Source organism: Salvelinus fontinalis, chromosome 2, assembly GCF_029448725.1.
Source record: "Salvelinus fontinalis isolate EN_2023a chromosome 2, ASM2944872v1, whole genome shotgun sequence".
Classification (NCBI taxonomy): domain Eukaryota; kingdom Metazoa; phylum Chordata; class Actinopteri; order Salmoniformes; family Salmonidae; genus Salvelinus; species Salvelinus fontinalis.
The window spans coordinates 52,996,053-53,008,420 of NC_074666.1; the positions used below are offsets into that span (position 1 = coordinate 52,996,053).

General features: G+C 46.7%; 1 protein-coding gene across 1 annotated transcript in view; it reads left to right on the forward strand.

The window, feature by feature from the left end:
* LOC129821057 (serine/threonine-protein kinase 10-like) overlaps nucleotides 1-12,368 on the forward strand; it is a 45,538-nt gene that overhangs the window by 29,031 nt on the left and 4,139 nt on the right. Inside the window, exons 9-18 of the mRNA XM_055878305.1 lie at nucleotides 2,760-3,434; nucleotides 6,824-6,954; nucleotides 7,819-7,942; nucleotides 8,916-9,095; nucleotides 9,184-9,276; nucleotides 9,399-9,528; nucleotides 10,057-10,181; nucleotides 10,335-10,523; nucleotides 10,815-10,940; nucleotides 11,236-11,349. Of these exons, the coding sequence (XP_055734280.1) occupies nucleotides 2,760-3,434; nucleotides 6,824-6,954; nucleotides 7,819-7,942; nucleotides 8,916-9,095; nucleotides 9,184-9,276; nucleotides 9,399-9,528; nucleotides 10,057-10,181; nucleotides 10,335-10,523; nucleotides 10,815-10,940; nucleotides 11,236-11,349 (1,887 nt within the window). The remainder of the gene's footprint in view (nucleotides 1-2,759; nucleotides 3,435-6,823; nucleotides 6,955-7,818; nucleotides 7,943-8,915; nucleotides 9,096-9,183; nucleotides 9,277-9,398; nucleotides 9,529-10,056; nucleotides 10,182-10,334; nucleotides 10,524-10,814; nucleotides 10,941-11,235; nucleotides 11,350-12,368) is intronic.

Consider the following 12,368-nt stretch of genomic DNA (forward strand, 5'->3'; position numbering starts at 1 on the left):
GGGCCCCCAGGATGGAGATTGGGAAACCCTGGTGTTGACTCAGCAGGGCAGCGCTCTCTAAAGTGTGGGGGTGTTTCTGTGGTGTGCGGATCGCACACTGAGATGGGGGCGGAGGACATGCACACACTTCTCACTGAGACGATAGAACACACGCACTAAAGCACATTCTGCATACACTGATAGTCACACACTCCCTGGACGACCTCAAACTCCAGCTGCCATGGTCATTATGTCCCTGATGAGGACTCCATATGGTCTTTCTACTATTCAAACACAGATTGAGCCTAGTCCTGGACTAATGGAGAATCTCCGTTTTTGAAAATGGGTTTGAATTCAGGATTAGGCTTAACCTGCGTCCGGGAAACCGCCCCTGAAACATCTACTAATCAAACGCTTCCAGTTAAGCGTTTTTTCGGGTTGAGAGTAATGGGTTTACTGTATATGAATGTGTGGGTGGACTGGATTAGAAAGTGAGGGGAAGTCAGAGGGCACTAAATCACTGGTGCTCAAACAAAGGAACAGAATTTGGAACACTTGCTTTCACACACCCAGGTACCCACTGTTAAAAAAAGGATGCTGTTTGTTGTCCTGTACACTGGCACAAATATCACTTTACCACCTCTTGGGGGACTTCATTATTTAAAGTTTGACATGGTTTCTTTTCCACAGACCCTTTAGGTAAACATATACACTTGCCTTTAAACTGTATGTTTTCCAAATCAAACAGTACTGAAGTTGGACATTAGATTGGTAGAATTGTTTCGAGGTGATAATGAGTCATTCGTAGCTGTTATGTGATATGGACCTGAGGTCATTTCAGGTCAGTCATTTTTTGATGGACCGTAGCGGTCGTCATTATTGCTACCCTTAGAGCATCAGTATAGTCAGCTGTCTGTCCTGTCCTCTTGCATTATAGCTACCGCTGACCCGCAGTCAAGAGATCAGCATGATTCATTCCTGCGCTCTCCTGACGGAAACCTCCCGCACGCAAATGCGCGCGCGCGCACACACACTCCAAACGCGCGCGCACACACACACTCCAAACAGCTTTCTTCTCACAGAACCCCCTCCCCTCCCCCAGGGGGAAATGCAAGGCCTGAGAGTGCAGCTTTCAGGAATTCTTAGTTGTCCTTCACCACACACACACTGATCTCTTGACTGCACACACGAGGTACAGTATGATACACACACACGAGGTACAGTATGATCAAAAAGGGTTGTTTTGAGATATTTGTAAAGTTGAATACATTGATGTGTAAAGTCGTATTTCAGAATGTAGACACTCCAAGATGTTGTCTGTATCATGTATGGTCAGAGGTGTCACCACAGGTCCCAGAGTGGTCGTGCCATATTCTTCTTTCTGATGGTTACCAGCTGGTAAAACTCTAGAACCTGGTTGTAGCAGGGACCTTAACAGTTGCCCTATTGTCTGGAGCAAGTAAACTGAGCAGTCAGGCAAGTTGAGCCTGCTCTAAAGTTGCCCAGGTGATAACATGAAAACCACAAAAATGTAAGGAATTTCAGTAAGCCTAAAACTGAACTTTCTGGTTCATCCCCATAGTTTAAGTGAAAGAGGGACAATTAATGGCAGCCGGGCTAGTTGAGCCTGATTTGTTGTTCCATTAGGAAGAGCATTAGAAAAATAAAGTTTCCCCTGGCCAAATGGGACGGGGCAGGGCGCATAGGTGTAGGCCACAGTTGATCAGAGTGATACAGCGTGTCAGATCGCTGATGTTTAGGTGTAGGCTGCCACAACATTTCTGTGAAGTGTTTTTGCTTGTGTCGGGAGTGAGTTATTTTCCTGTTCGCTAAAATAATACTGGCGTGAAGTGGAGAGCGCGCACTGCTTTCTATAGACGTGCACATGCCAGACCCGCAATTTCTGTAGATCTGATTTGGTCGACAAACACACACACACACACACACACACACACACACACACACACACACACACACACACACACACACACACACACACAACCTGCAGCACTCTGGTGAGAAAGACATTGGCTACAAATTGTGTGCGAGTTAATGAATTGTGATGCAAGGCCATCTAAAAAAACAACAGTAAGCCTACTTTGTCCCTGTTTTCAACGCTTTTGTGTCATTTTGTATTAAACCAAATCTCAAGTGGTGGGATTCTGCCCCACCTAATTGAAAAGTCCTGGGGGCGAATGCCTGCTCGCCACACGTTTGCTGGCGGCCCTGAAACACACAGAGCGTAGCAGCGGGTGTATTGGCGGAGAGGTTGTAAACATTTGTCTCAGGGCCTGGGGAGCAGTTAGCCAGTTCTCTCCAACTGTGTTTTAGAAAGGCTGGCCCCGGTCGTAAAGGTGGCTGATGACCATTGTTAGCATAACGCTCCGAGACGGCTCTCTGCACGTGAGCCACGGGACATCAACAGGATCTGCACCTGTTGTTATTATTAGTGTGTTATTACTGATTACATACTTTATCTCCGGTGCGCAGAAGAGGTAAGTTTTTTTTTATAGGTAGGAGTTTAGAAAGGAACATTTGCATTGCTACAGACGGTACCAATAAAGGTCAACACTGCAAGATCTACTGCAATATGAAGCCAAGAGAACTTGAGCATTAGGAATAATACCATCAAGCATTAAGGCTAAGTCCATTTCATTTGGCTCGTATTAGTGGGATTACTTTCAACATAGGTGCTTCTGGGGGAAAAGGTGTGAAAAAGGCACCCGAGTTGAAATGCTTTGTCACTGCCGCCCATAACACTGTTCCTCTCCTCTCCCCAGCCTCCAGGCAAGGACCCGTCTCAAACCAGTCAGACCAGTCTACAAGGGGACAATGCCCCAGACACACTCACCAAAACCCCCGTGGGGGCCGACGCCAAACCCCCCGTGAGACCTTCCCGCACGAGGGATGGCCAGCTGATCGACCGACAGCTCCCCGATGAGGGCATCAGCATTGTGGACTCTGACAAGCCCGAGAGCGAGACCTCTGGCAAGGCCTTTTCCAGCTCCGACTCGGGCATCGAGGATGGAAAGAGCACCTCGGATGAGAGCAAGCCTGTGGACACCCCCCCTCTGACAGAGAACCCGGCCCTGCTGGCACAGCCAGAGATGGTACCAAAAATACCCCAAAGCCAGTTAGTGGTGAAGGGAGGAAGCGGCAACATGGCCAGTGGGGAGGTGCCCGTAATTGGGGGAAAAGGGCCCACCACCCCTACACCAGACCCCACACCTTTGATCGGGCTGAACGGCAGCATGAGGAGGGGGCCTTCGAAAAGGGAGAGGGTCCCCATAGGGGGTAACATGGACAACCTGACGGCCCACCACAACGCCAATGGCATCTCCAAGAGGTACTCTGATGCGGGCAGCGTGTCTGCTTCTGAGAGCATGGACATCAGCCTCAACCTGTCAGGAGACATGTCAGTCAACAAGGACGATGGATCCCTTTGCCCCAGGGTGGTGAGTAACACCATGTTTAGTGTCACATTTCCAATGATTTATCCTAGTGTTTTACCAAAAAACCTCAGACTTTCGTATTTCCACGGCCTGGCTCCAGTGACTTTCTGGGCCATGGTCTCGGCAGACCTGCTCTGGCTTGGGGCCAAGGCAAGACCACTGGGATATTTTGGGCGACATTTTACATAACAATGGCTAGCTGTGAGGCCTCCTGAGTGGCGCAGCTGTCTAAGGCACTGCGTCACTACAGACCAGGGTTCGATCCCAGGCTGTGTCGCAGCCGGCCAAGACTAGGAGACCTATGAGGCGGTGCACAATTGGCCCAGTGTCGTCCGGGCAGGTGCATGTTCATTATTTGTTTATGGTTCATTGAACAAGCATGGGAAACCAGTGTTTAAACCTTTAACAATGAAGATCTGTGAAGTTATTTGGATTTTTACGAGTTTATATATAGTGTATAATGTTTGACTAAAACATAATCATTTGAAACCTTTGCTTACATTTGAAAATGATCACGTCTCTATTATGCATGGGAATACTTGAGAACAGATTTCTTAAATTAAAATCACTTGGAGCTCCTGGTGTTTTTATGGTCCTATGTCCAATCATTTTTGTACATTTTATTTTGCTCAGAGAACTTTGGGGGCCAAATAAAACCACCCGCGGGCTGTCAGTTGGGGAACCCTGTCTTAGGGTGAAGGCTCACAACAAAGAACTGCCTGTCTTAAACTACCCCTAACCTGCATTCATACATGCACTTGTCAATGAGTCAAACTCCACTGAAATAAGCTGCTATGTCCAACGTTTTATGGCAAAAGCTTCAATTCTAGCAGAAGAGGCTCTGAGATGGAATCAAACTGATGTTCTCTGGAAAATGGACATCCCATCCTTCTAATAACGAGTCTGGTTTGCACTAATACAATTCCATTTTCCATCCATTATGACCAATGGCTCTTTGTTTCGAGCTCTATTCAGCATTCAGTATTGTGGATGTCATTTCTATACAGCCATTGTTGCTGGGGGAGCTTCTGGTTGTTGGACTGGCCATCACTGGAAATCTATTCATTGGACTTGTGTTCTATTTGTGATATGTATTTTTCCAGAACAGATTATTCAGCAGTTAATTTTTCCGCTGGGCTAGATGAATGGGACATCTATGTTAGACCCAGTAACAGTGTGAGGCTATATACATGAGAGACGGGCATGTCAGGAAAAACCAGGGGTTTATGAATGGCGCTGTATGAGAGAACACAGATCAAGGGAGGGAGGCTAGAGCCAGACACGAGGCTAGGCCCCATCTGAGCTGTTGCTGCAGTACATACACCTGTGCCCTCGGAGCACACTGGATGTGTGCTCAACTTGTTCACATACATTATGCACCGATGTCATCACTCTCGCTCACTCGCGCGCGTGTGGGCGCACACACACACGTCATCGCACACAGTGTCTCTGTCAAAGGTTTAGAAGAATGGCTACTCTTTACTTACAGTACCTTCTGGTGAGAGACGTACAGGGAACGGTGTTTGTTCAGCTGGCCCCTTACGTTTTCACTTTTCATCAACAGGATGATTATCATTTCCACGAAAACGCCCTTAAAGTAGCCGTGTCACCCAGGGTTTTGCTACTTTTCCTGGGCAGAGACTGGTGTGGTTCTGGCCCAGTGACCAGTAAGAACCCATTGAGTCTCTCTGTTTCTGTACTGGGGGATGAGAGCTCTGTTGTCAGAGAATCCAACTTCCTGCTTGGCACTCCCTGCCTGTACAACAGAGCAGGGTAATTATAGAGGACCGGCCCAGCAGGATCACCCTGTTTTAGGGATCATACACGCGCAGCAAATGTTGATCTGCAGTTCGTTAGGCGTAGCGTGTTTTTAGGGATCATACACACACACACGCAGCAAATGTTGATCTGCAGTTCGTTAGGCGTAGTGTGTTTTTAGGGACCACCCGCTGTAGAATTGGTTTGCAAATGACCGCCGGCACCCTGTTTTAGAATTTCTAAATGCTCTCGGGCCGGCAAACGCTGACGGTGTGTCCATGCCTTTCCACTACTGCTCTTTCCTGTCAATTGGCAGGCAGACTATGTACAGTGCTCTCCATACACAGCCTTCTTCTTTAAAGACACACTAGTGTGTTGTCGTCATGTATCATGCCAAGGAAACCAAACATGAAGTGGACTGAATGTCCTGACTTTTTGTTATATATATACACTGCCAGAGCCCTACAAAATGACCTCCAGCAGGCCACAAATGTGCATGTGTCAGCATATGGTCTCACAAGGGCTCTGAGGATCTCATCTCGGTACCTAATGGCAGTCAGGCTACCTCTGGGGCGCACATGGAGGGCTGTGCGGCCCCACAAAGAAATGCCACCCCACACCATGACTGACCCACCGCCAAACCGGTCATGCTGGAGGATGTTGCAGGCAGCAGAACGTTCTCCACGGCGTCTCCAGACTCTGTCACGTCTGTCACATGTGCTCATGTGCTCAGTGTGAACCTGCTTTCATCTGTGAAGAGCACAGGGCGCCAGTAGCAAATTTGCCAATCTTGGTGTTCTCTGGCAAATGCCAAACGTCCTGCACGGTGTTGGGCTGTAAGCACAACCCCCACCTGTGGACGTCGGGCCCTCATACCACCCTCATGGAGTCTGTTTCTGACCGTTTGAGCAGACACATGCACATTTGTGGCCTGCTGGAGGTCATTTTGCAGGGCTCTGGCAGTGCACCGCCTTGCACAAAGGCGCAGGTAGCGGTCCTGCTGCTGGGTTGTTGCCCTCCTACGGCCTCCTCCACGTCTCCTGATGTACTGGCCTGTCTCCTGGTAGCGCCTGCATGCTCTGGACACTATGCTGACAGACACAGCAAAACTTTTTGCCACAGTTCGCATTGATGTGCCATCCTGGATGAACTGCACTACCTGAGCCACTTGTGTGGGTTGTAGACTCCGTCTCATGCTACCACTAGAGTGAGAGCACCGCCAGCATTCAAAAGTGACCAAAACATCAGCCAGGAAGCATAGGAACTGAGAAGTGGTCTGTGGTCACCACCTGCAGAATCACTCCTGTTTTGGGGGGTGTCTTGCTAATTGCCTATAATTTCCAGCTTTTGTCTATTCCATTTGCACAACAGCATGTGAAATTTATTGTCAATCAGTGTTGCTTCCTAAGTGGACAGTTTGATTTCACAGAAGTGTGATTGACTTGGAGTTACATTGTGTTGTTTAAGTGTTCCCTTTGTTTTTTTGAGCAGTGTGTATATATATATATATATACACACTTTTTTTTACTGTCCTACTGGTAAAAATAACACTGCTGCAGTCACTCAATCATGGTACTGTATTGTGACACTAAACACACACTGTGCCCCCTAATAACGCTCTCTGTCTCCTCCAGGACTCTCGTTTCTCCAGTAAGACGTTGAAGCGCACCAGGAAGTTTGTCATTGACGGCTTGGAGGTCAGCGTGACCACATCCAAGATCATTGGCGATGATGAGAAGAAAGATGAAGAGATGAGGTTCCTCAGGCAAGTCACACTGCTTCCTTGAAAACCCTTTGTTTTCTCCCTGAATCAAGGTCAGTAAAATAGGCCGGGTCTACTCATTTCTGTATAAAACAGGATCTTTGGTATACTGAGTTGTTGAGTGCTTGGGGTGGTGTTCAGATGTCCTATTTTGGCCATCCTGGTCTGGTCTTTGCCCTTTGAGATCATGTGAGTCAAGTGTGAACAACATAGCATGGAACATACTATTTTTGTGAGTGAAAAGGAAGGATTGTCATAAGTTCTTAACAGTGATAAGATATTCAGTATACCAGTAAACAATGTATACCAGTCACTGGTTTTGATATGGGCCAAATATTTCACTATTTTGCATTCACATGTACGATTCCCTAAACTGCCCCAATTTGACAACAAATAATTGAAACTTGTTAGAGGATTCTGACACGTCATGAGTTAAAGATCTGGAGCCAAGTGTGCTGTCATTGCCATCTAGTGGTGATCATTTGACACCACACTCTGTTGGTTCAGGCAGTGTCGGAGACTGGTGATGACTCGCACACTTACTACCTGGTAGTCAGATTTCTCTAAGCTCTGTGTTCTCATTGTGATGGATGGAGCAAGGCTTTCCCATGAACTCTCCTCTCCTCTCTTATCTCCATGGAGAGAATATATTCCCCAGTCTGTCTTCTGATACGAGAGGCCAATTGTCTCATGGTGCTCAGAACTGATTCAGTGTACATTGTTTTGACTATTTAATAGATCTTTGATGTGGAATTATTTGCCTCCAACTGTTTTTACTCCGAGGCAATGTCATCTCCCTCAGATTGTCTAAAAGTCTGTCAAGGTCAAGACCGTAAGAGTATTTGAACTGTGTGTGTGTGTGTGCAGGCGTCAGGAGCTCCGGGATCTGCGGCTGCTGCAGAAGGAGGAGCACCGCGCTCAAGCGTTACTGAACACAAAGCTGGACGCTCAGAAGGAGCAGATGCAGCGACGCTTCGACCAGGAGATGAACGTAGGTCTAGACACACCCACTGACAAACACAGTCACACTAGTCTTGCATCGGGTTGGAAACCCACGGCTGTTAATAAAAAATAAAAAAAATCCCATGGTTGGGTTCGCAAGAATTTTCAGATATGAAAATGGGGTCGTGGACGAAAAAAGTTAAAACTTAACTCTTGTAGCCTGAATTTAACTGATGCGTCTTGCTGACAATGGGAGCCTTTTTGTAGAAAGGAAAGTTGGGACAACTGAAAAGGAGCTGAGATTTTTAAACATACGAGAACGGTTGAATTAGCTATATTTAGAGACTCGGGTCACGGATCGACTCTCGGGACAATTCTATGCTGGTGGGTCGGGTTGTGTAGAAAAAAATTTGTCCTGATATCGGGTGGGGTTCGTAATTGATGTGGTCCCTGCGCGGGGCTGGTGTGTACTGAGGCCTCGACATACCAATGGTCTCTTTTTTTTATTTTTTATCTATGCCCACTAATGTGTAAAAAAACAGAATTCCTCCAATCCACACCAACACCATAATATCTCCCGCTGTTTATGGAAGGACAGAACCCCTGAATTAACTTGAACACCCACACTCATGTCATATCAACATCCCTTTGGATAGCTGTCTGGTTAAGGGAATCCCTTTTCCACAACCCTCCCCTCGCCAAAAGAAAACACACGTTACATTGGTCTATGAACAAGTAGGGGATATCCTCTCTGCAGAGGAGGCTGGTGCGAGGACAGGCTCATTGAAACGGAACGGCGTCAAACACATGAAACGTATGGAAACCACGTTTTGACTCCATTCCAGCCATTACAATGAGCCTGTCCTCTAGCTCCTCCCACCAGCCTCCTGCCTCTCTATCCTTTTTGACATTTTCCAAACCTTCCCAGCTTTGTCCCCCTCCCCCTTAGCCCACTGGGATCATGGCTACGTATGATATAAATATGGTGAACAGGTTTAATTCCTTCTCTCTGCTCCTCCCAGGCGAAGAAGAAGTACTACGACACGGAGCTGGAGAGCCTGGAGAAGCACCAGAAGCAGACCATCGAGAAGATGGAGACGGACCACGCCATTAAGCTCCGGGACGAGACCAAACGCATCCGCTCCGAACAGGACCGCGACTACAACAAGTTCCAGGATCAGATGAAGCGCAACAAAAAAGAGGTGAGGGAGTGCGTGTGGACGGTGAGCGTAAGAATGAAAGGAGCGTTGTTTATTAAGTCCATACGTTTTTTACAAATCCTCTTTCCAGGTGAAGAATGAGATTGAGAAGCTCCCCAGGAAGTCACGGAAAGACAGCATGAAACAGAGCATGAACACCTTTACACAGATGAAACAAACTGAGGTAAACACGAGCTGCTTTCTTTATCGCCCCACCACTGACCTCTAAATCCACTTAATATATTAACGGTAGCTAGCTATAATCACATATTAACGTCTCATCACTGCCTGTTTCCTGTGGTTTAGGAGCAGAACTTCCTGTCGGCCCAGAAGAACCACCTGGACACAACGCTGAAGAGGATCATCTCGGAGAACAAGAGGGAGATCTCCGAGACAGAGAGGCAGTGTCTCAACAAGAAGCAGAACCTTGTCAGAGGTACAAGCATCAGTCACATTGGATGGCTGGGTGCCATCAACACTGTTAGAATGACAGTAGCTGCTCCTCTGGGAGGGGTCTAGTCACTCCCTGAGATCTGTTAAAGGGATGGTTTGAGATTTTGGCAGTTTCCACTTACCCAGAGAGATGAACTCTGTGCAGTTTGAAGGATGCACATTTGAAGGTAGTTTCAGGAGCCATTGCTAACTTCCATTGGCGCAACGACTGGAAGTCTACTTGAGGCTGCTAGCAATGTCTCCAGAAACAATTTTTAACTTCCTTCGAACTGCACACAGAGGACACAACATTTAGGAAAAAAAAGGGCTTTATTGCCTAAATCTCAAACGGTCCCTGTAAGGTACACCTTTGATCTCTGTTCAAGCCCTCAACTTTTAACAAATGCTTACTTGGTGTTTATCTTTCCCCTCGCATATATTTTTATCTCTGACTTGAGAGAATCTTCCTCTTCTTCCAACTGCTTTCCAAACTATTTTCATTCACTGGCTGTCTCCACTTTTTGTTCCTCAGACAGGGAAGCTACTATCTGGGACCTAGACGAGAAGATCCTTCAGGAGAAGCACCAGTTACTGAAACAGCAGCTAAAAGACCAGTACTTCTTCCAACGGCACCAGCTGCTCAAGAAGCATGAGAAGGTATAGCAACCCTATCCGTGTGGCTGGGAAAGGAACCTACTGCAGTTATCGGGGTTAGACCTTGTATGCCCAGCTAATATCCTCAAACAACCCCTTACCTTTGCATAGTGTGTGTGTGTGCGCACGCATCCTCACACATGACTGTCTCCCTAGGAACAAGAGCAGATGCAGTGCTACAACCAGAGGATGATTGAGCTGCTGAAGGCCCGGCAGCAGCAGGAGAAGGGTCGCCTGCCCAAGATCCAGCGCAGCGAGGGCAAGACCCGCATGGTCATGTTCAAGAAGAGCCTCCGCATCAACTCCACGGGCAGCTCGTCGGAGGACCGCGAGAAGACCAAACAGGTACCAGACAACTACAGAACGGCCTGGCGGGGGGGGGGGAGACTGGGTGTGAATGGAGGAGTAAATCAAACATGTAGTGGTGTAGCTATATGGGATGGAGGGTAGAGAGAGGCAAGATGGTCAAATAGATGAGCGCTGACGTCTCATCAAGCGGTCAGAAAACACGTGCAAGTGTTGGCTAGAAAATGGTAATATCATACTCGGATCACAGAACTGTATCAGGCCTAAGTTGTGTAAACTAATCCCTCATCCCCATCTCTCTCCCTCTTGTGTGTGTGTGCTCCTCCCCAGTTTGCCCAGCAGGAGGAAAAGCGTCAGAAGGCTGAGCGGCTGCACCAGCAGCAGAAGCATGACCACCAGATGAGGGACATGGTGGGCCAGTGTGAGGGCAACGTCAGGGAGCTCCAGCAGCTACAGGTGACCACAGTACACCAAACTCTCCCTGAATAATGTCCATCTATATAGCTTAGCTTATTTGACCCTGGGTGTCAAACCCTTACACATAATTTTGTCCTGAGCATACCCGCCAGCCTGAAAGCCATGAGAACCTATCTGAATGAACCTATTAGAATGCCTGCATGTATGTGGCATAATGTACAATAATAGGAAAATCCACAAATTCAGTAGGCTTGTAAAGTATGGGAAATAAGTTCCACAGGTGCTCCATGAATAGTGTTATGTAATGACTGACTGTATTGTGGTGTGAGAGCAGAATGAGAAGTGCCACCTGCTCATTGAGAACGAGACTCAGAGGCTCAAGTCTCTGGATGAGCAGCACAACCAGCATCTCAAGGAGTGGAGGGAGCAGCTCAAGCCTAGGAAGAAGGTACGCGGCCATACCATTAACATTGGGTGTCATTTTCACTAGGCTCAAAGCACTTTACGTTGATGTCCATTACTGTTGCCATTATTGTGTGACGAGATTTAAAGTCCTACTCCAGTATTCTTTTCACCTTACTTATCACTTGATTTACTTAACAAATGGTATAGCTCAATAAGTGGTCCAGGTATGACATGGCACAATTCTTTGAATGGCCTTCCCCTTGACATTTGCAGTTGTCCAAAACATTTTTTTATACCATTTTTAAAGGGGCAATCTTCAGTTGCGACATCAATTTTTGGATTAGTTTATTTATTATTAAATATATATATATATATATACTAGGGATGTAACGCATTCAAACGTTTAATATACGACTGCATTGTTCCACGAACCCCAAAACCAATTCAATTGTAGCATGTATTGGTCCCAAAATTGATTCAAACGTTACAAATCGCAGATTCACATTTTTTATTTTTATTTTGCTCATATTGCTTTCTTTCTACCTTCCAAAAATGTCACAAAAGATGGGATAACTGAGTCCTCTCCTTCAGTGTCAAAATAAGTATGTAACTGTGTTGACAGTCATCAATCTACAAGTCATTTTGCATGCCGAATAACCCCAGGGAATATCAGTAGCCTAGTCAAATTGTGCACTGTGCCCAGTTTTGCCCGCTCACCAACGCGAGGTAGGCGTCCTGTTCTTGATCGTGCATATCTGCACAGCACCTTCAGCATCGGCTTTTAGTTGTGACAACCTATGTAAATGACTAGGCTATTGCTGTGCGCTGATGGAAAATAGCCTTCTACCGGAGTTAAAAGATACCGTAGACACAACTCTTGTCTGACTATATGCTACCTGCTGAATGGGGCTTACAATATTTTGATTGTTCAGGTTCAACATCAGCAATAGTTTTGGTAGTTTTTTGCTTTAAACAATCAGTGTATACGGTCATTTTTAAACAAAGTTGCTAATTTCATAACGACTACAGCAATCACTTTGCGATGTGCAAAGCAGGTGGACA